Source organism: Maniola jurtina, chromosome 27 (assembly GCF_905333055.1).
Source record: "Maniola jurtina chromosome 27, ilManJurt1.1, whole genome shotgun sequence".
Classification (NCBI taxonomy): domain Eukaryota; kingdom Metazoa; phylum Arthropoda; class Insecta; order Lepidoptera; family Nymphalidae; genus Maniola; species Maniola jurtina.
Window position 1 is genome coordinate 4,132,382 of NC_060055.1, and position 25,694 is coordinate 4,158,075.

At 37.1% G+C, this 25,694-nt stretch overlaps 2 protein-coding genes across 3 annotated transcripts; one reads left to right on the forward strand and one right to left on the reverse strand.

The window, feature by feature from the left end:
- Positions 1-887: 887 nt before the first annotated feature.
- On the reverse strand, positions 888-25,441 carry LOC123879225 (androgen-dependent TFPI-regulating protein-like). 2 transcript variants are annotated; one of them, XM_045926839.1, is made up of 6 exons: positions 25,419-25,441; positions 5,064-5,138; positions 3,755-3,926; positions 2,723-2,878; positions 2,321-2,541; positions 888-1,086 (listed from the first exon to the last, which is right to left on the reverse strand). In XM_045926839.1, the coding sequence occupies exons 2-6, from the start codon at positions 5,066-5,068 to the stop codon at positions 894-896; spliced, it is 747 nt and encodes a 248-aa protein (XP_045782795.1). In that variant the 5' UTR covers positions 5,069-5,138; positions 25,419-25,441; the 3' UTR covers positions 888-893. The 2 variants fall into 2 exon arrangements, with proteins under 2 accessions (XP_045782795.1, XP_045782794.1); XM_045926838.1 differs by lacking the exon at positions 25,419-25,441 and adding an exon at positions 9,253-9,352.
- Positions 14,974-22,695, forward strand: LOC123879227 (androgen-dependent TFPI-regulating protein-like). The gene is made up of 5 exons (XM_045926840.1): positions 14,974-15,084; positions 17,580-17,755; positions 20,055-20,201; positions 21,222-21,442; positions 22,489-22,695. Exons 2-5 carry the CDS (start codon positions 17,585-17,587, stop codon positions 22,673-22,675), a joined length of 726 nt encoding a protein of 241 aa, XP_045782796.1. The 5' UTR covers positions 14,974-15,084; positions 17,580-17,584; the 3' UTR covers positions 22,676-22,695.
- Positions 25,442-25,694: the final 253 nt, after the last annotated feature.

Sequence of the window (25,694 nt, forward strand, 5' to 3'; positions counted from 1 at the left end):
TTTCAGAAAAAAGTTTTTGTGTAAAATAAAAAGTTTTGTTATAAAAAAAAGTTTGGATGTAACTGAACTGTTTTTCGGTCAACGTGTGCTTACGTTAGCTTTGTTGATTTGTGGATTCATAACAAACATTGTACCTAAGTAGAGGGGACTGGAGTTGAGGAACAATAGAAAATAAATGTTAATTGTTTTTATTATTATTCTCGAATCACTTGCAAGGGGTTGTGTTTTATTTGACAAATTCATCCTTCCTAAACTTACAATAATATTTATATTAATGCAGTTATGTACGTGCCTGAATGGTCCGTAGATTTTTCGGCTGAATTTGCCTCATCTTAGAAAAGAAGACAGTAGGACTCTCTCAATCTCTACCTGAATGAAGGAACTATAAAGTCCACATGCAGATTTTTTAAAGGATTTACAGTGAGGAGGAGGAGATCGGATGAGTGCGTAATCGCTAAGTGACATGTTCGTGATTGGTCCAATCTGAACAAGACTGCGTAGTGTAAATGAAAAATAAATAAAAACGCCTTTTATTCTCACATTCCTTAATTAGTTAGACAGTAGACTAGTTTTGTTAGTTATTCATTAATAATCAATCAGTCTGTTTGCGTCCACCGCTGGACATAGGCCTTCCCAAGAGCGCGCCACCACACACGATCCTCCGCCTTCCTCATCCACCCACTTCCCGCTATCCTCTTAAGGTCGTCAGTCCAGCGGGTCGGCGGTCGTCCCACACTGCGCTTGCTGATACGCGGTCTCCACTCCAGAACGCGTCTGCCCCAGCAGCCATCAGTTCTGTTAGTTATTACATTTCCCTTATTTTCCTAAGATAGTATGATTAATTTGCGTATGTGTGTGAATGAGATGTAATGGCTATAAGTAAAACAAACGATTCATCTTATCTTTTTAGTTTTTGCACAAGAATTCGTATTGTATATCAAGGATGTTAATGGCCATTGTATTAAATATAGCAGTATGTATAAAACACCTAACGCTAATATGATCAGAGGGAAGTATATGGTTCCATAGATTTGGCTGAATATGGGATATGGCCATGTTCGTCGTTCGGCGTAGTTGGCGAATAATCTGGAATAAAAAATAAAAATAATGTACACCACCTCCTAAATTTACTACAAAATTGAATGTAAAAATGTGATGCGAAAACTGAAAAAGTGATTTTAAATGTTAAGTTTACCACTGTACAATAATTTTGAACTATATGCAAAGGAGTTAGTTACTATCTCAACGCCTAGAACATTCTTGAAGACAAGCAACGGCTAGATTTTCGGATAATGTGCAAAAGTCCAAGTTCACATTGTAAAGAGGTTTTCTTTATTATACGTAAAACATTAAAAGTCTCAACCGAACGAAGCCTGGAAGCGAGGTGGGTCTCACTAACTAGTTATATAATAAAATTGATATTGATAATATTAATATAAGGTCATAATTTAATGTGGTACTTCCTCATACACCATCACCTTGATAACCGATAAAAGGTACAGTACCAATGAAAGAATTCCAAAAAGTAGATTGTAAGGAAATAATGATCATGAGCATACATTAAAATATAATTAAAACAAACATAAAAATCACCTTCCTCAAAGTCGGTTGGAAAGAAAGCCGAGAAAATGAAGTTGAATTATATACCAATGCTAAAGTGAAAGTCTTCACTAAGTAAAGAAAAAGTTCAACAATCAACAACTGAACAATTTTGATAATAATATCATGAAAGTAGTTCATAATGATCAAAACTAACTCATTAATACCTACTCACCTTAAACTTAAGGATATTATGTTAATTGAATTATTATTATATTATTTACTTAAGATATTAATTGGCTTAAATCTTACAATCTTATTTACACCATTAAATGCTAAATCTTTAAAATGGACTTTGTTATTTTATAGCTTGTAAATTACTGACTTGTTTATAGAGTTAGCATAGCATTAAGTTGTGTTTTAGTGTAGGCATATTACCTTTAAACATTATAAATATTAACAATCCCAGTCAGATTAGTAATGTCACTCGAATAACTTTTATAGGTAACACCGCAATGTTCCTTAAACTCTAAAGAGTAAATCACATAACGATTTCTAATATAAAATACGTGATGCCAAGCACTCATAAAAATATAGATATAAGAGAGATCATGCATTTATAATACAATACCACTTTCAATCCTGTTTCTGTCTGAAAATTTGGTGCAATACAGGGTGGATTTATTAGCCTTTACTCTTCAAACTATATGAAAATGATATAACTAAAGTTTCAAGCTCGATACAGTTATAAAATGTGTTTTTATAGTAGAAATATACTTACACTATTAAGTAAGAAATGTATATCGCAGCCATATGACCAAGATATAATACGTGAGAGCTAGGCTTGGTTCTCGGCAGGAAAAGTAGTTCCCATAGCGTAATAGGAAGGATAGCAGTGTGCATGATCTGATTAGATGTATGGCTTAAAGCCTTATCTATGAATGCAGGGAAGATCAGCTCTCTGTTGTAGAGGTAGAATGGCCAGAATACTATAAAAACCGCCTGGAAATAAAAAAATAATACATGAGAGTTAATAATTCCTTAGAGATAAATGCACTTAAATCCTAACTTGAGGCTCTTAAATTCTTGTGTTGATTGGTTTAGTAGCTTTAACGCTCGTACAAACAAATCAACACTCAGTTGACGACGATGAATATGAGAAATAAAAAGATATTTAACTTACCACACCAGTGGGAAAGATGACTGCCCCGAAAAATATTTTTCTATATTTCCTTAGATATTTCAAATAATACACCATACTTGAAGATTCTTCTTTGACTTTCAGTACTAGAGGTATATCACACACTAAATTTATTACTGAATAAATCATTTGGAAGGCCTGAAAGTAAAGTTGATAATAAATTAATTTCAGGTAATATAAGTACTCAAAAGATGGACGAAGTCTTCTCAAGTAAATGTTATATAGAGAACCTTGTTTGTTGCTTTTCTTTACCACAGCTGGATATGTTATGGGATTTGAAATAATGCCAGTTCGTGAGTGCCTTTGGCTATTGTGGTACGACACAATTTAGGTCTGATAATGAAGTTATTTCGTCGGTTGGGTATACCACTCAACTTTATATCAGATAATAACTAAGCTTGTGATATTTCTATATATAAACTGAGTGTCCTGCAGGTTAGTTATGTCAGGGTCTTTTATGTCACCTTTCATCGCACATATTGCTAGACTATCGCTGCAGTGCAGAAATAGAACCATTAGTGCTTATTACAATATTGTATATCAGATCTTTGAAAAGAGCAACCGCTGAGTTTCTTACTGGTTCTTCTCGGTATGAAAGGCATTCTGAACCAATGGTAGATGCTTTTGACGATTCAAAAGAACTTGTAAAAGTCTAATTGAATAAAAATATTTTGAATTTTAAACTTTTTTGAAATTTTATACTACAGTGAATAAGGTATGCCATATCAGACAATAGAATAAGTTGACTTTTATCGGTGTGGTATACCGCGTTTATTTATGTCAGAAAATGGAAAAACTTATATTATAGGTAGTGATTATAAAATACTTTAATATACTTCTATAAAATAGATTATAGGTAGTGATTTTTAACACTAATTGGTGTGGTATACCATGCAGATTTATATAAGATAATGGTACAAAGTTTGTAGGCAGCGGTGTTCGACTGAATTTTCTACGTTTTTATGTACATTATCTAAATTACCTAAACTGAGATATAAATTTAGTATTTCTTACCACATTCCATATGGTCATATACTTGAATTGAGTGGCCTGCAGGTTAGCTATGTCGGGATCTTTGAGTATATCACCTCTCATCGCGAGGAACATTGCCAAACTGTTGCCAGAGTGCAGTAATAAGGCTATTACACTGCCTAATATTCGACAGTGGACGTGGTATGTTATTGCACTAAAAAAAAAAAACCAATAAATATATGCAGAATAAATTGTTTCAATTTTCTTCCTGGTTTCATGGAACGCGAACGAGCATGTAGGTATGTGTGTATGTGTGCACATTTGTTACTCATTCACGCAAAAACTCGATGAATTTGGCTAAAATTTGGAATGGAGATGGATTATACCTTGGATTAGCATATAGGCTACTTTTTATATCGGAAAATCAAAGAGTTCTTACGGGATTTTTAAAAACCTATATCCACGCGAGCGAAGTCGCGGGCATCAACTAGTAAATTATAAATGAGCCACATCTAAAAGATCGGGAAATCGACCTACTCGCCCTTCACACAAGGTAAAACATAAACTATTTAATTAGTATTTTGATATGTTAATTTACATATTCTACAAATAAATAAAACGGAACTTTTTGTGATTTCGAAATATTCGACTGTTTTATTTTTAAATTATTACTCACTTAAAGCGGAAAGGGCCAAAAGGCGCAAATATGAAGATACTAGCTGATGCCCGCGATTTCGTCCGCGTGGATTTAGGTTTTTCAAAATCCCGTGGGAACTCTTTGATTTTCCGGAATAAAAAGTAGCCTATGTGCTAATCCAGAGTATAATCTATCTCCATTTTAAATTTCAGCCCAATCCGTCCAGTAGTTTTTGCGTGAAGGAGTAACAAACACACACACACACACACACACTTTCGCCTTTATAATATTAGTGTGAAGTGTGATAAATTGAGACAAGAAGAGAGGTAGTGTCCCGTCCTTTAGTTTGGCTCGTCCTGGCGGCCGTGCCCCCTTATTCCCAAATTACCCCAGTTTGGAATCGAATCCGTAACCTCCAACTTATAAGACCATTAGCGCTCAACACTAAGCTAGAGGTCGATAAAATAATCACACTAATATTATAAAGGAGAAAGTTTGTATGTGTGTGTGTGTGTGTGTATGTTTGTTACTCCTTCACGCAAAAACTACTGGACGGATTGGGCTGTTTAGAATGGAGATAGATTATACCATGGATTAGCACATAGGCTACTTTTTATCCCGGAAAATCAAAGAGTTCCCACGGGATTTTTAAAAACCTACATCCACGCGAACGAAGTCGCGGGTATCAGCTAGTAAAGATTATATTTTACTTACCCCATGATGTTGATTGTGGACTAAGAAGAGAAATTATAACCGGTTTCTGTGACCTTAAAATGTAATCTAACCAACCTGAAATGAAAAGTTAACTTTAATCTTAATCTTCAAATTCTAAATAGTTATAAGAGAGATAAAACCGGACAAGTTCTTGCATAATCAGAGTTCCGCAAACAATTTCCTCATCAAAATCTAAAATTATTATCACAAAAACAAAGCTGTTTTTTTCCGGTGATTTATTTCTCTAAGTTAATAGCCCCAATAGCTCAACGGTTGAAGAGCGTAGAACTCCGAAAGGTCGGCGGTTTAAACCTCAACCGTTGCATTTTTGTCGTACTTACTCCTTGCACTAGCTTTATGCTTAGTAGGAGGGGAAAAGGGAACTCATCATGATTAGCATGGCTAATATTTTTAATTTAAAAAAAAAAGAATTTGTATCACGTAGATTCTGTTTTGCATGGATTACTAATTTTGTTATAGCTCGTGAGTTAGAAGAAACTCGATATCAATCAGTACAGTGGACCCCCGGTAATCCGACAAACGTTTTGCAGGGCAGTGTCGGACTATCGAATTTGTCGGATTATAGAGTAGGTACTGCCCAAGACCCCCTATAGTCCGGTTTTTTTTATTAAAGAGTACCTTGTAATCCGACAATTAAAGATCCAACGATGATATTCTATATGTCAAAAGTAAACCACATCACATCACACTATATCACACTAATAATATTATAAAGGGTAAAGTTTGTGTGTATGTGTATATGTATGTGTGTGTGTATGTTTGTTACTCCTTCACGCAAAAACTACTGAACGGATTGGGCTGAAATTAAGAATGAAGATAGATTATTCCCTGGATTAGCACATAGGCTACTTTTTATCCCGGAAAATTATAGTGTTCCCACGGGATTTTTAAAAAACCTACATCCACGCTAACGGAGTCGCGGGCATCAGCTAGTTCAATAATAAAATAAACTTGTCGGATTACAGGGGGTGCCGGATTAGACAGGGGCCGGATTACCGGGGGTCCACTGTACTTATAATATTATTAATGCGAAAGTGTTTTTGTTAATAAGTTTGTCCTTCTATCACGCCGCATCGGAGCCAATAGACGTGATGTTTTGCATGGGTAGGTAGAGAAACATAGGCTACTTTTTATCCCGGAAAATTAAAGACTTCCCACAGGATTTTTAAATACCTTAACAGAGCTCTCTCCGTCACTCGCTTCATACAATCGTAGTTCCAATTTCATTTGAATATTAAGCAACCAAAGTCCATGAAATTTTGCAGACATATTCTAGAAACTAATATCTGTGCCTGTGGTGTTCTAGATTTTTTTTTTAAATATGTAGTTTTAAAATTACAGGGGCTCAAAGATTTGTATGTAAATTTTTAAGACCGCGTAACTTTGAAACCGAATATTTTAACAGAAATCTGGAAAACCACTTAGTTTCTAGAATATGTCTGCAAAATTTCATGGACTTTGGTTGTTTAATATTCAAATGAAATTGGAACTACGTTTGTATGAAGCGAGTGACGGAGAGATCCCTCTTAATTCACGCGGATGAAGTCCCGGGCATCAGATAGTATTATATGTATATTTTATAAAAAGATACTGACTGACTTCCTGACTCACTGACTGACTCGTCAATGCGCAGCTCAAACCCTTGGACCGTTACCCAAAACCGAATATTGAATTAGAAAATAAATCCAAATAAAACGTTTGTTTCCATAGAAATAACTTTTCCTAATACTGCGGAATAACGGAGAAAAAAAATGAAAACTGTAGAGGCGTTGAACCAGCCGCACGTTGGATCGCCAATTTATAGAGGCATTGGACCAGCCGCACGTTGGATCGCCAATTTGTAGAGGAGGTTAGGCAGGCGATGAAGAAAACACGAGGTCGAACTAGACGGAAACTATATATATTGCTTCACCACTTAGTTTAGGTACAATCTTATAGTTTGACACTTCGTAGGCTTCCAGAACGCTCTGTTCCAGCAGATGTGGATGCAGGAGTTCGTGCCACCTAAGAAGGTTGGTAGGTTTCCGGAACGCCCCGTCCCAGCAGATGTGGATGCAGGGGTTCGTGCCACCTATGTCGTTGGTACTACTGAAACTAGCGTTTAACTCTGTCCCAGCAGGTGTGGATGCAGAGTTCGTAACTCGTTTGAGTACCGAGCGAAGGAATCCGGAACTGACTCGGAATTCATTAGGAATTGATTGGAATGATTTGATTAGAATTGCTTTTGAATTGATTGGATTAGAATGATTTTACAAACATATGCTAGCCGATATATACAACTGACCCGCAGTTTACGGTAACGCGAAGTAACAGGTAACTAGCGCCATCTAGTTATCGGGTCGAGTACTGAAATCGGTGTTACAGTCTCCCCCTCTGTCTGCGAAGTCGTCCCGACGAGAGAGACAGGAAGTTAGTTGTAGTCGTTCTTTGGAGATCTTCCTCGATGGCATCGAGGAATTGTCGTTGTTAGCCTTGGTAAGAAATTATTCTCGTCCATCCAATCTCTTAAATCTTCGTTCAGGCTTTGTGTTAACAAAGTGCTTATCCACCCTCCCCCTGCACTGAAACTGCTCCAAGGACAAAGTAGCTTGCTTCCCATTAGGATTGAACACGTTTTCGTTCTTGGTAAGAAAAAATTTGGGTGCGTCGCCATAATTTTCCAGCTTTCCATAGCATCTTCATATAGAGCATCTAGTACAGTATAATAATAATCATCAAAAGTTCAAAATGTTTCCTCTTCCGTGGGCTGAGTGTCAAAGAGATTAGCGGACTATAAGGTTAGTCTGACAGCGTATTTGTCTGACTGTCTTCATGAAGCTAAGATACTGGTTCCATTCTATCTAACAGAACGCACAGTGACAACAGTGACATCAAAGTAGTTCAGAAACTCTCTTCACAGAGTTCAAAGATGTTGTGTGGATCCACGTCCACGGAGATCCACGTTTCGTCAAAGACCTGCTCGTCGTCCTTCATAAGTCGCTTGTAGTCGCGTCGGCCGTTGCGTCGGATCGGCCACCAGTTGGAGCGCCAATTTGTGGGGGAGGTTAGGCAGGCGATGAAGAAAACACGAGGTCGAACTAGACGGAAACTATATATATTGCTTCACCACTTAGTTTAGGTACAATCTTATAGTTTGACACTTCGTAGGCTTCCAGAACGCTCTGTTCCAGCAGATGTGGATGCAGGAGTTCGTGCCACCTAAGAAGGTTGGTAGGTTTCCGGAACGCCCCGTCCCAGCAGATGTGGATGCAGGGGTTCGTGCCACCTATGTCGTTGGTACTACTGAAACTAGCGTTTAACTCTGTCCCAGCAGGTGTGGATGCAGAGTTCGTAACTCGTTTGAGTACCGAGCGAAGGAATCCGGAACTGACTCGGAATTCATTAGGAATTGATTGGAATGATTTGATTAGAATTGCTTTTGAATTGATTGGATTAGAATGATTTTACAAACATATGCTAGCCGATATATACAACTGACCCGCAGTTTACGGTAACGCGAAGTAACAGGTAACTAGCGCCATCTAGTTATCGGGTCGAGTACTGAAATCGGTGTTACAAAACGAAAAATCAAAAAATCAGTGTATTTCTAGTTTTAAGAAAGTTACAAGGTGCGTAAAAGTTTTGATATATGAAGCTTAAGATAACCTTTTAAGCTACTTTTGTCATTTATTAATATTGTTAAAGTGTAGGAATTTTTTTTCACTTATACCCGGCAAAAATTTATCGAATTTCAATTTTTTTTTCTCTCATAACTTAAGCATATTTGTCACACGAGGGTTCTACTCTATCGTTTTAAATGATTAAATCTACACGTTTTTGGAATAAAAAGCCGATGTCCGAAAAGAGGGCTTCATAACACACAGTGCATTGTGAAGAAACCTGCATGCCTCAGATTTCTCCAAAATGTTCTCAAAGGTGTGTGAAGTATCCTGATTCGCACTGATTATACAATTCTTAGGTTGAAATCTATAGAGTGCACTTTAATTTTGCTTAGACTTAAGTTTCAGTTAAAACGAGACAGATTTATGCCAGCGGTATAACGCTGTCTCGTTTCAACAGTGTCTTAAGTGTGAGCAAAATCAAAGTTCGCTCTATAGATTCCAGTCTTAGAGGAGACCCGTGATAATGATTATTTAAATTATATTTAAAAAAAACCACTTGTACTTACACGTCCTTCCGTCCTTATGTTTACTCACTAACTGTTATACAATCATTTTAAATTGTAATTTCTGTATAAAAACTTGAAATAAGGGCTTCAGTAAACAGACAGCGTAAAGGCACGAAACAACAAGAAAATCAGCAAGAAAATCTTTTTTTTTTTTTCTCTCTCGTCTGGCTTTACAAAGATTAGCCAATGCCAAGTTTGTAGTTATTTGTAACAAGTTAGTTAAACTATACAAGTATGGACCCCGTCTGTACCGGCGCTCGCCGACACACGCACAGCACCCCTTTGGAGCGCTTTCCAGTCAGTTTTAACAAAAAAAACACTCCAAAAAGGCAGAGCACGCCCGCCAGCTAACACCAACACAGACGAAGTCAGATAATCTTTGACTGTAATCTTACCTGGTAGGAGCTTAATCTAAGGCCAAGTGTATTCTTCCAAATAACTTTCGCAATTTCTTGCAGAAGTCAGTTTTTTAACCCCCGACCCAAAAAGAGGGGTGTTATAAGTTTGACGTGTGTATCTGTGTATCTGTCTGTGGCATCGTAGCTCCTAAACGAATGAAGCGATTTTAATTTAGTTTTTTTTTGTTTGAAAGGTGGCTTGATCGAGAGTGTTCTTAGCTATAATCGAAGAAAATCGGTTCAGCCGTTTGAAAGTTATCAGCTCTTTGTTAGTTTCCTTATATAGAGGTTTTTGTGTCGGGGGTTTTTTAAAATTTTGAGTTATTTCCTTTAAAGCAGAAAATGAAATAAAAATATGAGGCAGGTACCTACTTCAAGGTTAATTACATCTCTATTGTTCATACTTTATACAAATGACTTATTTTACCAGAGATAGAAATCTTAACCAGTTAATTTATATTTTGAGAGAAAAAAAATAGGAACCATTGTTCTATTGCTTAAAATTATTGCCACGTACAATCTTAATTTACGCGGAACAAAAAAATTTGGTTATATTTAAAAAAAAAAATATTTCTCAATCCATGTATTACAAGTGTAAATTAAAAATTTTCAACACCCCCGACAAATCATTTTCAAATAAATAATTATGTATATCTAGGCAACGTCCATCTTGACAGCTTGACATTTGTCAATTGACACTTGAATATTATGAACCTAAGGGTTATCTAACCTTCTTTTCTACAAGAAAACTAGAAAATAGCTGATAACTTTAAAACGGCTGAACCAATTTTTTTGGATTATAGCTAAGAACACTCTCGATCAAAGCCACCTTTCAAACAAAAAAAAGTAAATTAAAATCGGTTCATTCTTTTAGGCGCTACGATGCCACAGACAGATACACAGATACACAGATACACACGTCAAACTTATAACACCCCTCTTTTTGGGTCGGGGGTTAAAAATATTATGCTATGCCTGGTAATAAGCTGAGAAATTGATCGCGATCAATTTACGCTTGTTCCTTGAGGAGTTCCATTCTCTATCTTCGAAGGTATCCATCAGATCTTCACCGAATTTATATGGGACCACCTCTGAAGTATGGTCTACCAAACAAAAAAAGAATCTTCAAAATCTATTCATAATTAGAAGTACCGACAGACGACAGACAGACGACAGACGGACAGACGGACATTTCATTCATAGGCGTCATTTGCATGACATCTGTCACAAGAGTCTGATTTTATATTAGCTGATGCCCGCGACTTCGTTCCCGTGGATTTAAGTTTTAAAAAATTCCGTGGGCACTCATTGATTTTCCGTGATAAAAAGTAACCTATGTGTTATTCCAGGGTATAATCTATCTTCATCCTAAATTTCAGCCAAATCTGTCCAGTAGTTTTTGCGTAAAAGAGTAACAGACATCCATACATCCATCCATCCATACATACAAACTTTCGCGTTTATAATATTAGTAGGATGAACTATAATTGCTACGGTTGCGTAATAAGCTATAGTTACCATGAATACGAAATGATTTTGTCCTGTATTTTAATGCAGTCGTTGTTATAAGGGCGAAATCATACATGCGGTGACAGACGCTAGGGTACAGCGCACACCGGCAGAGTAGACTGAATCCAAAACGCGCGTTTTTTTGCTGACATTAATAAAACTAAACATATAAAAGGAAAAGGTGACTGACTGACTGGCTGGCTGATCTATCAGCACAGCTCAAACTACTATACCGATCGGACTGGGTATGCAGATAGTTACTACTAGCTGATGCCCGCGACTTCGTTCGCGTGGATGTAGTTTTTTAAAAATCCCGTGGGAACTCTTTGATTTTCCGGGATAAAAAGTAGCCTATGTGCTAATCCAGAGTATAATCTATCTCCATTCTAAATTTCAGCCCAATCCGTCCAGTAGTTTTTGCGTGAAGGAGTAACAAACATACATACACACACACACACACACACATACAAACTTTCGCCTTTATAATATTAGTGTAATAGTGTGATGTGATGACGTTTACCTACATCCGCTAAGTAACGATTTTTGAAAATTCAACCCTCAAACGGGTAAAAAAGAGGTTTAAAAGTTGTGTAGTCCATACGGACAAAGTCGTGGGCATAAGCTAGTGCTACGATATGAATTGGATCAACGCGCGCGACGTTGCGTGTAAAAAATGTGTCTCTAGCATTAATAAAGTGGTTTTAATTGACTGGTCTGATCAAGGTTAACTGCGGTTTAAAGGTAGTTTGTGTTAACTTAAGTAATTGACCGGGCGAAGCGAAGTGTCTGAGTCTACTTACTCAAGTAAATAAGTGCAATTTCACTCGAAATTGCACTTGGCCGTCTGTCCGTCTGTCAGAACCTTATAACTTCTCAATTACTGAACGTAATTACTTCGATTTAAACATAATCCATACTCCATACTAATATTATAAATGCGAAAGTCTGTCTGTCAGTCTATCTGCTACGTTTTCACGGCCAAACCGCTGAACCGACTTTAATGAAAGGTACAGAGCACGCACTCTTCGGAGTTATGTGCGTCTTAAGCAATTAAATATCACTTACTTTAACGGTGAAGGAAAATTAGGATTAGGATCGCCTGCATGGCTTACAGTTCTCCATAATGATCTCAAAGGTGTGTGAAGTCTGCCAATCCGCACTTGGCCAGCGTGGTAGACTATGTCCTAAACTTCTCACTTTGAGAGGAGACCCGTGCTGTGTAGTAACTGTTGATGATGATGATGATGAAATATATTTACGGAAAAGCTGACTGGCTGACTGACTGACTGATCTATCAAACTACTGGACGGATCGGGATATTTGGCATGCGGTTAGCTATTAGATATCCGCTAAGAAATGAATTTTAAAAATTCAAGCCCTAAGGGGTTAAAATAGGGGGTTGAAATTTGTGTAGTCCACGCGGATGAAGTCGCGAATACAAACTATAGTGGTTCGAGTACGGGCCACTTGCTTTGTACCTTGGAGCATTGCACAGGTAGCATGTGAAAAATCATGTGAAAAGCTATTTCATTTGTAACACTTGCTACCTTTCTTATCCTGTGAAAAATCACTAAGCAATATCACACAAAGTTACAAAATTAAAAAAATCCCACTTTACTGTAATCTATTTAAGTATTATATTGTGAATCAATAGTGCGAACTCTTTGATTTTCTGGTATAAAAAGTACCCTGTCTCATTCTCCAGGTTTTTAACTACACCCATGCAAAAAATCAAGTCAATCCACTGTCAAATAATATTTATTGAGCTGTTTTTTAGCCCCCGACCCAAAAAGAGGGGTGTTATAAGTTTGACGTATGTCAAGTATCTGTGTATCTGTCTGTGGCATCGTAGCTCCTAAACGAATGAACCGATTTTAATTTAGTTTCTTTTTGTTTGAAAGGTGGCTTGATCGAGAGTGTTCTTCGCTAAAATCGACGAAAATCGGTTCAGCCGTTTGAAACTTATCAGCTCTTTTCTAGTTTTCTTATAGAGGTTTTTGTGTCGGGGGTTTTTAAATTTTAAGTTATTGTTTGCTGTCTTTCTATTGTTGGTAGTAGAATAGTTATTAAAATGATTGCTTATTAGTATGCTACAAACATTTGTATTCAACGATCTTTTTGAACTAAGGTTCAACTATGATTACTAAAATTATTCAAAGTAGGTAAGTACCTATAGTACTTGCATATACTTAGCATTTTAGACAATGACTAGTGCGACTGGGTACCTACCCAAAATTATTATGTTTAACTGGATATAATGTTTGCGACTTTATCCTATGTCCTTCCTCGGGATGCAAACTGTACTGAATGTCGTCAAATGAAAATCTAGGAGACAGACAGATTTTCGCATTATTATAATTAGTATGGATATGGATGATTTTCCAAGACGCCAATTTCGCCGATATTTCTTGACCGATTTGCGTGCTCTTTACATATTTTTTAGCAAAAAAATCTTGATTTTTTTCTAATCATGGTACTTAATTAATAAATAAAAATAAATAATATTTTTTCCTAGTAAATTCATAGACCTACGATTTTTCGCTACGCTCAGTAAATTAATGTAGCAAAAAAAATTTTCAAAAGAAAAATAAAACCGACTTCAAAAACCAAAAACACAAAAAAGTAGAAAATAATTTTTGTTTAGCTACACATGTAATGTACCTAGGTATGAAGTCGAGCGAGCATATTAAAACAAAATTAGAAATCCAAGAGTGAAGCTCGCCCGACTACTATAGGACTACTTTTTAGTGTTTTTGGTTTTTGAAGTCGGTTTTATTTTTCTTTTGAAAATTTTTTATTATTTCACAATTTTTAGTGGCCCCACTGTACTATAATATGCTATGCCCAGTTAAAACCCTACTGTTTACTAAGCTATTACAGTGATCGCGAGCAATTTGCTCTTATCCATTGAGGAGTTCTGTTCTCCATCTCCGAAGATATTCATCAGATCTTCACCAAATTTATATGGGACCACCTGCACAGTATACCCTTTCAAACAAAAAAAAATATTTCCAAATCGGTCCAGGGGTCTTTGAGTAATCGGGGAACATACATAAAAAAAAAAAAAGATCCCGACGAATTGAGAACCTCCTCCTTTTTTGGAAGTCGGTTAAAAATAGATGGCCAAGCAAAACGCAATATAACTTTGCACCTGTCGAAAAAGTTTAGCAAAGACTTTAATCTGATGCAACTAGAGACGTATTAATTATAACGAGTGTAAATTAAAAATTTATAACACCCCCGACAAGTGAAGGTTACAGTAACTAGAAAAGAGCTGATAACTATCAAACGGCTGAACCGATTTTCTTGGATTATAGCTAAGGACACTCTCGATCAAGCCACCTTTCAAACAAAAAAAAAACTAAATTAAAATCAGTTCATTAATTTAAGAGCTACGATGTCACAGACAGACACACAGATACAGAGATACACACATACACACTGCAAACTTATAACACCCCTCTTTTTGGGTCGGGGGTTAAAAAAGAAATGCAAAAATTATTTAAGCATCGGATAATTTTTCTATGTAATAAGCGACTTTATTTATATACACAAATGGTTGCTTTTACAAATAACTTTACTTTTAACGGTTCACATAATTATTTGACCACATTATATAGTATACCTATCATTTGGTAAAATAATCTTTAAGTCGTATGTTATAGAGATGATTTTTGATTGCCGGTCTACATTATGCCCAGTTTACAAGTTATATATAGAATTGGTATACTCAACTTTAAAGTTTAGGTGATAGAGTTGAGTTTTGATTACAAGCTAGGCCAACTTATGTTGGTAAGTCGTATACATAGGAAAGCCTGTTATAGTATAATGTACGGCAGTTAGGAACATATTCATGTATGAAGAAGTCGTCTTTGGTGTTAAAAGAAAATAGTGAAAGTAAATATTGAGTGAAAGTGTTTAGAAGGTAATTATTATACCTATCTCTTAATCTCTACGTCTAATCAGTAATAGCCTAGTGGTTAATAAGTCCGCCTTCTTTTCGGAAGATCGGGGGTTCGATCCCGGGCACGAATCTCATACTTTTCGGGATTATGTGTGTTTTTACCCGACTGCGGCAAAGCCAAAAGGAAGGGTTATGATTTTAGCAGTCTATGTATGTGTGTATGTGTGTGTATGTTTGTATCCTGATTCTGTGTGTTCCACCGTAGCGCCTAAACTACTGGGCCTATTTTGATGAATGAGGTGTCAATCGATTGGTCGTAAAGTTCCGGGTGACATAGGCTACATTTTATACGAAAAAATTGACCTAACGGATGTTACATGCTACATTTTTTTTTGTATCGAGTGGGGTGTCAAATGAAAGAGGAGAAAATTCTGAGTTCATAAATATGTAAATGTACTAGGTACAACCAACATTAAAATATACCAAGCGACAGAAAAACAATTTTACTCTAATATTTGAGCGATAAACGCTCTTTGATAAAATTGATAGAGTATTGGTGATCGCAGTCGGGTTTAAGTTTTTAACTTTATCTTGTTAAAACAACTAAATATCACTTGGAAAACATCGTGAGGGAACTTGCATGCCTAAGATTTCTCCGTGTTCTCAAAGGTGTGTGAAGTCTGCCAATCCGCATTAGGCCAGCATGGCAGACTATGGTCTAAACCCTTCTCACTCTGAGAGGCGATCCGTACTCATTAGTAGGCCGGTGCTGAATTGTTAAGACTTTGTTATAATAAAAATCGCGAGCAAACGAGCAGGCGGGTCACCCGATGTGAAGTGATTACGCCCAAGAACATTTGCAGCACCAGAGGAACTACCGATACGTTGCCGGCTTTTCAGGATTTGTGGGTCCGCCCATTGAATAACCCCCATGTTGTAATCTAGTGGGAACACCGTCGATGGGAGATGATGAAGTTTAATAACAATTAAATGCGTATATTCACAAAAATACGACTGTGGCATTTCTGGTAGGATCCTTTTTAACCGACTTCCAAAAAAGGAGGAGGTTCTCAATTCAATCTTTTTTTTTTTAAGTATGTTCCCCGATTACTCAAAGACCCCTGGACCGATTTGGAATTTTTTTTTTGTTTGAAAGGGTATAGGTACTGTGCAGGTGGCCCCATATAAATAAATTTGGTGAAGATCTGATGAATATCTTCGGAGATGGAGAACATAACTCCTCAATGGACAAGAGCAAATTGCTCGCGATCAGTGGAATAGCTTAGTAAACAGTAGGGTTTTAACTGGGCATAGCATATTATAGTAAAGTGGGGCCACTAAAAATTTTTCAAAAGAATAATAAAACCGACTTCAAAAACCACAAACACTAAAAAGTTATAAATAATTTTTGTTTAGCTACACGTGTAATGTACCTAGGTATGAAGTCGAGCGAGCATATTAAAACAAAATTAGAAATCCAAGAGTGAAGCTACTTTTTAGTTTTTGTGGTTTTTGAAGTCGGTTTTATTTTATTTTTTGAATTTTTTTTCATAGATATTCATGAACAAAAGAAATTACTCATCATCATATTTAAACATTTGTTAAAGGTGGTATCACAGGTCATAGGGTCAATTACTTTTATCTTTTGACTAAGTAAACGTGTCCGATTAAGATTATAAATGCATTTTAAGCTATGATGCATTATTAATATTGTCCTTATCTAACTTAGTAATTAATTGTAAACTTAATTGTTATGCTACTTTTAAACGAGTTAATAGTTATAAAAAAAACGGCTAAGTGCGAGTCGGGCTCGTACTCGATGGGTTCCGTACCATATATAAGGTATAACTAACAGTAGCACTTTTATGTATAGAACACTGCAAGTTAATAACGGACGGCGCCATCTATATGTGATCTAGTACATTAAAATTTTCGTGAAAACATTTTCATTTTTTTATTCGTTTTTGTAAAAATACGACTCAAAGTTTCCGCCAAAAAGTGCGTATTTTGACAAAATACGAATCGCAAAAATATGAATGAGAACACACGTGTACGTACGTTTTCGTTCGTACGTACGCCATTTCGAATCATGTTTTCACGAATCATGGAAACGAATTGTGCACAAACGCCCTAATAGACAGACAGACACATTTTCGAAAGGAAGAAAGAAGACTTTTTATTTATCTATTTTATTTTATTTACTTTTGGATTTATAATGGAATTATTAATTACTAGAGGATGCCCGCGGCTTCGCCCGCCTGGATTTCGGTTTTTTAAACCCCGCAGGAACTCTTTGATTTTCCGGGATAAAAAGTAGCCTATGTCCTTCCCCGGGATGTAGCCCATGTCTGTACCAAATTTCATCAAAATCGGTTCAGCGGTTGGGCCGTGAAAACGTAGCAGAAAGACAGACAGACAGACAGACAAACACACTTTCGCATTTATAATATTAGTATGGATTAGTATGGATGTAAGTTCAGAAGCATGCATTAGTATGGTTTTCTTTGTCATTTCAGAGAAAATGTCGAACACAACAACGTACCTACGGATGGTAGGCTACGTACTGACGATAGCGATGCATGTCGGTAACCTGGCGTACATCAACACCGGCGTCAAACCTGAACTGGTGAACGATCCCCAGTTGAAGAGCTTCAGCAAATTGCAGCCTAGATATTTCACTTGCTGGACCTTTGTAAGTATCTACCTATATTTATATATCTTTTTAACCCCCGACCCAAAAAGAGGGGTGTTATAAGTTTGACGTGTATATCTGTGTATCTGTCTGTGGCATCGTAGCTCCTAAATTACTAATGAACCGATTTTAATTTTTTTTTTTTTTTTGTTTGGTAGGTTCAAACAAAAAAAAAACTAAATTAAAATCGATCGATGATCGAGAGTGTTCTTAGCTATAATCCAAGAAAATCGGTTCAGCCGTTTGAAAGTTATCAGCTCTTTTCTAGTTACTGTACCCTTCACTTGTCGGGGGTTTTATAAATTTTTAATTTACACTTGTATAGTTAAATCTTTGCACAAGCTTTACGCTTAATTGGAGAGGAAAGGAGAGTATAGTCTTGATTAGCGTGGCTGATATTCATAAAAAAAAATCAAAATTTTCTCGAAATTTATCCACTTTGGCGATCAGAAAAACCAATCTCGGAAAAACAAAGATTAGAAGTTCCATCCTACCGCTGACGACGGACCGGCAACGCCTCGTTACTCTGTCAGCGGATGTCCGCCGCAGCAGACCCACCACATGGACACTACGTACCCCCAAACACCGTTAGAGGCATGCCGGAACCACAGCACGCCAACCAACCCGAGGACCACACTTTGAACGACGGACCACCCCGTGTCCATCATCCATAGGTCCTCCCGAGGGCTAGGGTTCGCGGGGAGGGCAATTCCCTCTCCACGTGCCCCATCCTCAATCTCCCTCGCCCGTCACCAAACTGGACAGGCGAGAGACCGGTGGAGCAGCCAGTGACTGGATGAATGATGAAACCTCAACCACCCAACACAGCCACACCCTCCGCTCCTGGGGCTATGCCCCATGGGTGCGTCTACTGCGCCCTCTGCTAGGGATACTCAGAGGGACGCGCGGACAACACCCCCTCCCTGCCAGGTCAATTAACCATGGCGGACAATATCCCATGAAGAGAAGTCGTTAACCATGTTACCAGGGTACACCGGCCCAAGCGCTGCTGTTACCCGCAACACTCAGGCACACGGGAAGGAAACTTGGCTGGTACCTCGTCTGTAATGACCCTTAGCTAACCACTAAGCACCGCGTTTTTCCATATCATGACAATAAATGACAAAGCAGCACGTCTCGGAAAAATCCTTGGCTCTTAACCTTGATCTCAACTAGTTATGTATGTATTTTATAGTTGACTGCAGACGCAAATTGTCTGAAACATGTAACTTGATAGCATAACAGCTAAGTGCGTTTTAAACAACTAAAAATCACTTTTTTTTAATACACAGGAAATGCCAAATGCCTAACCTTTGCATACCTTTCTGACAGGGGAAACCATAGATATGAGGGAAACGGAGAGGTTATGTGGGGCTTGCACCCACTAAAACCTGTGTTTGTTCCTCAACGGACTGGCGGTTGCCTTGCTTTAATGGCGGAGGAAAACATGGTGATGTAACCTGCGTGCTTGAGAGTTCTCCATAATGTTCTCAATGGTATTCATTATTTATGATAGTGTTTTTACAACACTATAAGGAAATTTTTAAATAATTCATCCATACTTAGTATTATAAATGCCATGAAAGTGTGTCTGTCTGTCTGTCTTCTACCTATTCACGGCCCAACAGTTTAACCGATTCTGACGAAATTTGGTACAGGGTTAGCTTATATCCCCGCGACGGACATAGGCTACTTTTTATCCCGGAAAATCAAAGAGTTCTCACGGGATTCCTAAAGACCCATCCGCTCAACTGATTTGTATGGGTACCGAGGTAGTTTGCGTCGATGTTATTGACATAGACAACTTTTTATCCCGAAAAAATCAAACAGTTCCCACGGGATCTTCAAAAACCTGCATCCACGCGGACGAAGTCGCGGGCATCCTCTAGTTTTAAATAAATTTCAAAAATTGTGGAACCGCCAGGATTCGAACCTGCGTCTCCATACTTATACACACACCATACCTTATTAACCGTGGTGCGTGAACATTGGTAATCCGCACTTGGCCAGCGTGATGGACTATGGCCATATACCTTCTCATTCTGTGAGCCGGGGATGGGTTGTTGATATTAATGTGTTTGTTTGTTGGTGTGTCTTTCAATCACGGCGCAGCGAAGCAAAGTGACATGATTTTTTGCATGGTTATATAATATTTAACCTGTTTATATACTTAACACCTGGAGAGTACCATATTCTACTCTTGATCGCAAGAGTTCCCACGGGATTTTTTAAAAACCCAGTTGAAATGGCGGCTTTAGTCAATTTTTTTTGTTTAAATCTTTTTTTCTGGATTTTTCAGTTCCTCCAAATAGTCCACGCGTGGGTCGGTCTGATATGCGACGGTTTGATACTGTCCAACTCCAACAACAAGGTGTATAAACTGCCTAAACACCTCAGAGGGTTTAGAGATACCTTGTTTACTGCGATATTATGGCCTTCTACATGGGTAAGCTATTTTTAACCCCCGACCCAAAAAGAGGGGTGTTTAAGTTTGACGTGTGTATCTGTGTATCTGTCTGTGGCATCGTAGCTCCTAAACTAATGAACCGATTTTAATTCAGTTTTTTTTTGTTTTTTGTTTGAAAGTTATCAGCTCTTTTCTAGTTTTCTTATAAAGAGTTTTGTGTCGGGGGTTTTTTAAATTTTGAGTTATATAACTTTACTACCTAAAAACAACAAAAAGTAGTACCTACCTACCTACCTATACAATTATAATTTTTATTATAGTGTTTTTAGTTACACTTCAGCTAGCTAGCTTTTTACGGCCCAACAGTTTAACGGGTTCTGACGAAATTTGGTACAGGGTTAGCTTATATCCCAGGGACGGACATAGGCTACTTTTTATCCCGGCAAATCAAAGAGTTTCCACGGGATTTTGTATAAAACCTATATCCACGCGGACATCATCTAGTAATACTATGAATGTGAAAGTTTGGATGTTTGTCACTCCTTAACACCACAATGACCGCGATTTAGCCAAAAGGAATGAAAATAGCTTATACCTACCCTGAATTACCACATTTAAGCCTACATTTTATTCCGGAAAATCAAAGAGTTCCCACGCCATTCCTAGAAAAACTATATCCGTCATACATACTTAATATTATAATTGCGAAGTGTGTCTGTCTGCTACCTTTTCACGGCCCAGCAGTTTAATCGGTTCTGACGAAATTTGGTACAGGGTTAGCTTATATCCCAGGGACGGACATAGGCTACTTTTTATCCCGGCAAATCAAAGAGTTCTCACGGGATTCCTAAAAACCCATCCGCTTAACCGATTTGTATAAAATTAGGTACCGAGGTAGCTTGCGTCCCTGTTATTGACATAGGCAACTTTTTATCCCGGAAAATCAAACAGTTCCCACGGGATCTTTAAAAACCTAAATCCACGCGGATGAAGTTGCGGGCATCCTCTATCTAGTAAACACATAAAAATTTTACTTCAAAATTGTTTTTTTTTTTTCAGGTAGTATTCTCAGTGTTCTGGCCACTGTATACGTACGACCGGAGTCTAATCTATCCAGACTTTGTGGACAAAGTACTGACAAGTACTTCCAACCACATCATGCATTCAGCGATAGTGCTGGTGGTTCTGTGGGAGGTGTGCTTCCAACCGAGAATCGAACCTAGGTCCCACACGCGGAATGTCTTTTATTTGACGTTCCACTTTCTGCTATATTTTGCTGTGTAAGTATTAAGAGGGGTCTCTCCGTCACTCGCTCCATACAAACGTAGTTCGTCTCTCATTGGAATACTAACCAATCATACTCAATGGAATTTTGTAGAAACGTTCCGGGAACTATCCTACTATACCTATGCCTGTGGTTTTCCAGATTTCCGTTAAAATATTCGGTTTCAAAGTTTCGCGGTCTTAAAAATTCACATACAAATCTTTGAGCCTACATATTTTTAGAAAAATCTAAAACACCACAGGCACAGATATTAGTTTCTAGAATATGTCTGCAAAATTTCATGGACTTTGGTTGCTTAGTATTCAAATGAAATTGGGGCTACGATTGTATGGAATAAACTCTGTTAAAATCCATTTAATAAGTAGATGATACCTATCTGCCGGTTTTTTGGGTTCCGTACCTCAAAAAGAAAACCCTGTCTGTCTATCTGTCGTGTCTGTCAAGAAAACCTATAGGGTACCTACTTTCCGTTGACATAGAATCATGAAATTTGACAGCTAGGAAGGTCTTATAGCACAAGTAAAGTAAAAAATCCGAAAACCGTGAAAAGTTTCAGAAAACTTACCATCTTACCCATATCATAAATAAGAAAGTGTTTCTTTGTTTTCAGTCCTTTCAACTGGTTTGTCCTTCAATCACTTTGCAACGGGGCAATGAGTATAGTTAAAGACCTGGGAAATGACATAATTCACTTTTTATCCCGGAAAATTAAAGAATTCCCACGGGATTAAAAGAAAATTTTATCTACGCGGGCGAAGTTGCGGGCATCATCTAGTAGTGTACAACAAGTGTAAATTAAAAATTTATAACAAGTGAAGGTTACAGTAACTAGAAAAGAGCTGATAACTTTCAAACGGCTGAACCGATTTTCTTGGATCATAGCTAAGAACACTCTCGATCAAGCCAACTTTCAAACAAAAAAACTAAATTAAAATCGGTTCATTAGTTTAGGAGCTACGATGCTACAGACAGATACACACGTCAAACTTATAACACCCCTCTTTTTGGGTCGGGGGTTAAAAATAAGCTTTTCTGTTTCAGGTTGATTTACACGTATATAGAACGTAATGTATGGATCTACCCCATCTTCGCAGTACTCTACGGTACTATATACTTCCCATTGATTCCTATTACCATAGGAATTATGGCGTATTCCTACTATACAATGCAATGGAAGCTGTCCAATTATATTTGGTCGAGTTTAGGAAAATCTCAGAAGATTAGATGATAAATAAATGTTTTGGTATTAATTTTAGATATTTTATTTTAGTCCCAAGTAGGAATCTTCAACCATTAGACTAAATGCACAATGCCGGGCACATTTGAAGCGAAGCGACGCGCTTTTCAATATCTAGATTCTAGTATTACAAAGTAAACTGAAAATCTCCTCTACACAAATGTAAATTAAAAATTTATAACACCTCCGACAAGTGAAGGTTACAGTAACTAGAAAAGAGCTGATAACTTTCAAACGGCTGAACCGATTTTCTTGGATTATAGCTAAGAACACTCTCGATCAAGCTACCTTTCAAATAAAAAAAAACTAAATTAAAATCGGTTCATTAGTTTAGGAGCTACGATGCCACAGACAAATACACAGATACACACTTCAAACTTATAACACCCCTCTTTTTGGGTGGGGGGTTAAAAAGATAAAAAACTCAAAAAGAGAGATTTAGTAATGCTATACGTAACTTTCGAATCCCAAAAAATCGATATTTTCCAAAATAAATTGATCCCTACTTTTACTGCCTCTCCTATCAAAAATAGATATAAGGGATAGTTTACACCTACCAAGCGCTTGTTTGAAAGAGCGCAAAGTCAAATTCAACCGTAGAGGTAACAGGTATTGTATAATTTTTGATAGTCAATTAATTTTGAATTTGTTAGATATAACTGACGTTGGTGATAATTATTAATTAAGTACTTAAAGCTATCAGGGTTCCAAACGCGCCCGTCTGAGAAGAAGCCCGAAACAAATTCGGCCGGCTAAAAATAAGTTTAAATAGTAGGGGTATGATATTAATACACACTTACCATCACTTACATAGAGTTTCGTGATGATACACACAAAAAAAATGTGTTGTCCTTATGGTCCCGGTGTAGGTTGAATATTGAATATACAAATATATAAAACTAGAGGATGTCCGCGACTTCGTCGCGTGGATTTAGGTTTTTAAAGATCCCGTGGGAAGTGTTTGATTTTCCGGGATAAAAAGTTGCCTACGTCAATTACAGGGACGTAAGCTACCTCGGTAACAAATTTCATACAAATCGATCAAGCGGATGAGTATTTAGGAATCCCGCGGGAACTATTTGTTTTTCCAAGATAAAAAGTAGCCTATGTCCTTCCCCGGAATGTATCCTAAGTCTATACAAAATTTCATTAAAATCGATTCAGCGGTTGAGCCGTGAAAGCGTAGCAGACAGACAGACAGACAGACACACTTTCGCATTTATAATATTAGTATGGATAATACTTCGTGCAAAACGAGTAAAACGAACATACGAAATGCGTAATTACGAGATTAAAAAGTAACACTAATCACATATTATTTTGACTGTAAATTAAAAATTTATAACACCCCCGACAAGTGAAGGTTACAGTAACTAGAAAAGAGCTGATAACTTTCAAACGGCTGAACCGATTTTCTTGGATTATAGCTAAGAGCACTCTCGATCAACTTTCAAACAAAAAAAACTAAATTAAAATCGGTTCATTAGTTTAGGGGCTACGATGCCACAGACAGATACACAGATACACACGTCAAACTTATAACATAACCCCTCTTTTTGGGTCTGAGGTTAAAAATAGACTATAAGAATACATTTTTAGCAACTCAATTTTAGCTTAGCTCTAACAAATAAAAGTTGGAGAAAATTGTTAGTGTTTGCTTAGCATACCTAGGTAGCCTGTTTAGAAAACCTTTACTTCGTCAAATGAGATTTCTAATAACTTGACCCAGTAACTATAATTTTTGCTTAGTGTGAACTAAGCTTAATATCTAAAGCTTTTTTATACTATTTAGAGAGCTCTTTCTTTGTTTGACGATAGATAATTTGACAATTTTATCTTTAAACTTCCAAAAAATATTTATCGCCCTTATTTTAAAGACATTAGGGTTCCGTTTAGCTTGTTTACTTAAGAGAAAGTGGCTTTCTAATTTTGTTTGTTTTACTCTAAGACCGTGATTGCATTCCACTTTTCACGGTCAAGCGCATTAGATTGTGTTGCCAGCGTGCGAAATTTTCCCGAAAAATGGGGAAATTAAGGTGGTAGAGTTTTTTGAAAACTTTAAAAGTTACGAGGCTAAAAATTTAGATAGATAGATAAAATCTTTATTGCACACAAAATATGAAAAGGAACACAACACAAAAGGAAGAAACAGAAAAAACAATTGTGTGCAAAGGCGGCCTTATCGCTTAGAACAATCTCCACCAAGCAACCTTTGGTGAAAGGAGAAACTAGTGTTGGATAGTACTAACACGCAAAGAATTTAATGCCTATTTAGCTTTTTTTAGGGTTCCGTACCACAAAAGGAAAAACGGAACCCTTATAGGATCACTTTGTTGTCTGTCTGTCTGTCTGTCCGTCTGTCCGTCGTGTCTGTCAAGAAACCTATAGGGTACTGCCCGTTGACCTAGAATCATTAAATTTGCTAGGTAGGTTCTTTAGCACAAGTATACAGGAATAAATCTGAAAACCGCGAATTTGTGGTTACACCATTTAAAAAAAAAAAAAATTGTGTTTTAATTTTCAAAGTAAGATAATTATACCAAGTGGGGTATTATATGAAAGGGCTTTGCCTGTACATTCTAAAACAGATTTTTATTTATTTTTATGCATAATAGTTTTTGATTTATCGTGCAAAATGTTGGAAAAAATCCCCGAGTACGTAACCCTCGACTCTGACTCGCACTTGGCCGGTTGGTTTATTCAAAGATAAGTTTGCCTTTTACCGTAATCTCACCTGTTGGTAAGTGATAATGCAGTCTTGGATGGAAACCGAGTAATCTGGAAAAGGTATGACGCACTATGAGGCATGGCGGGTCGCAAGTTCTAATATAACTATGAAAATGTGATAAAAACCTTAGGTGTATAAATAATTAGACTACACTTTAAACAATTAGGATATAATAAATGACTATAACTGAAATGTCCTTCACACGAATTTAAAGTCAATAATTTAGTCACAGAGCTTTATTCCAATGATAGAGCGGAAATTTCAATTAAAAAAAAATTATCC

What these genes read in the sequence shown, in the direction of transcription:
- LOC123879225 (XM_045926839.1), bottom strand. An exon ending in ATATGACCATATGGAATGTG is followed by an intron (nt 2,879 to 3,754) that starts GTAAGAAATACT and finishes CTTTACTTTCAG; the next exon opens with GCCTTCCAAATGATTTATTC. An exon ending in TACATTTCTTACTTAATAGT is followed by an intron (nt 1,087 to 2,320) that starts GTAAGTATATTT and finishes TTTTTATTCCAG; the next exon opens with ATTATTCGCCAACTACGCCG.
- LOC123879227 (XM_045926840.1), top strand. Translation starts at nt 17,585, where the DNA reads ATGTCGAACACAACAACGTACCTACGGATGGTAGGCTACGTACTGACG. An exon ending in ATTTCACTTGCTGGACCTTT is followed by an intron (nt 17,756 to 20,054) that starts GTAAGTATCTAC and finishes TGGATTTTTCAG; the next exon opens with TTCCTCCAAATAGTCCACGC. An exon ending in TATTATGGCCTTCTACATGG is followed by an intron (nt 20,202 to 21,221) that starts GTAAGCTATTTT and finishes TTTTTTTTTCAG; the next exon opens with GTAGTATTCTCAGTGTTCTG.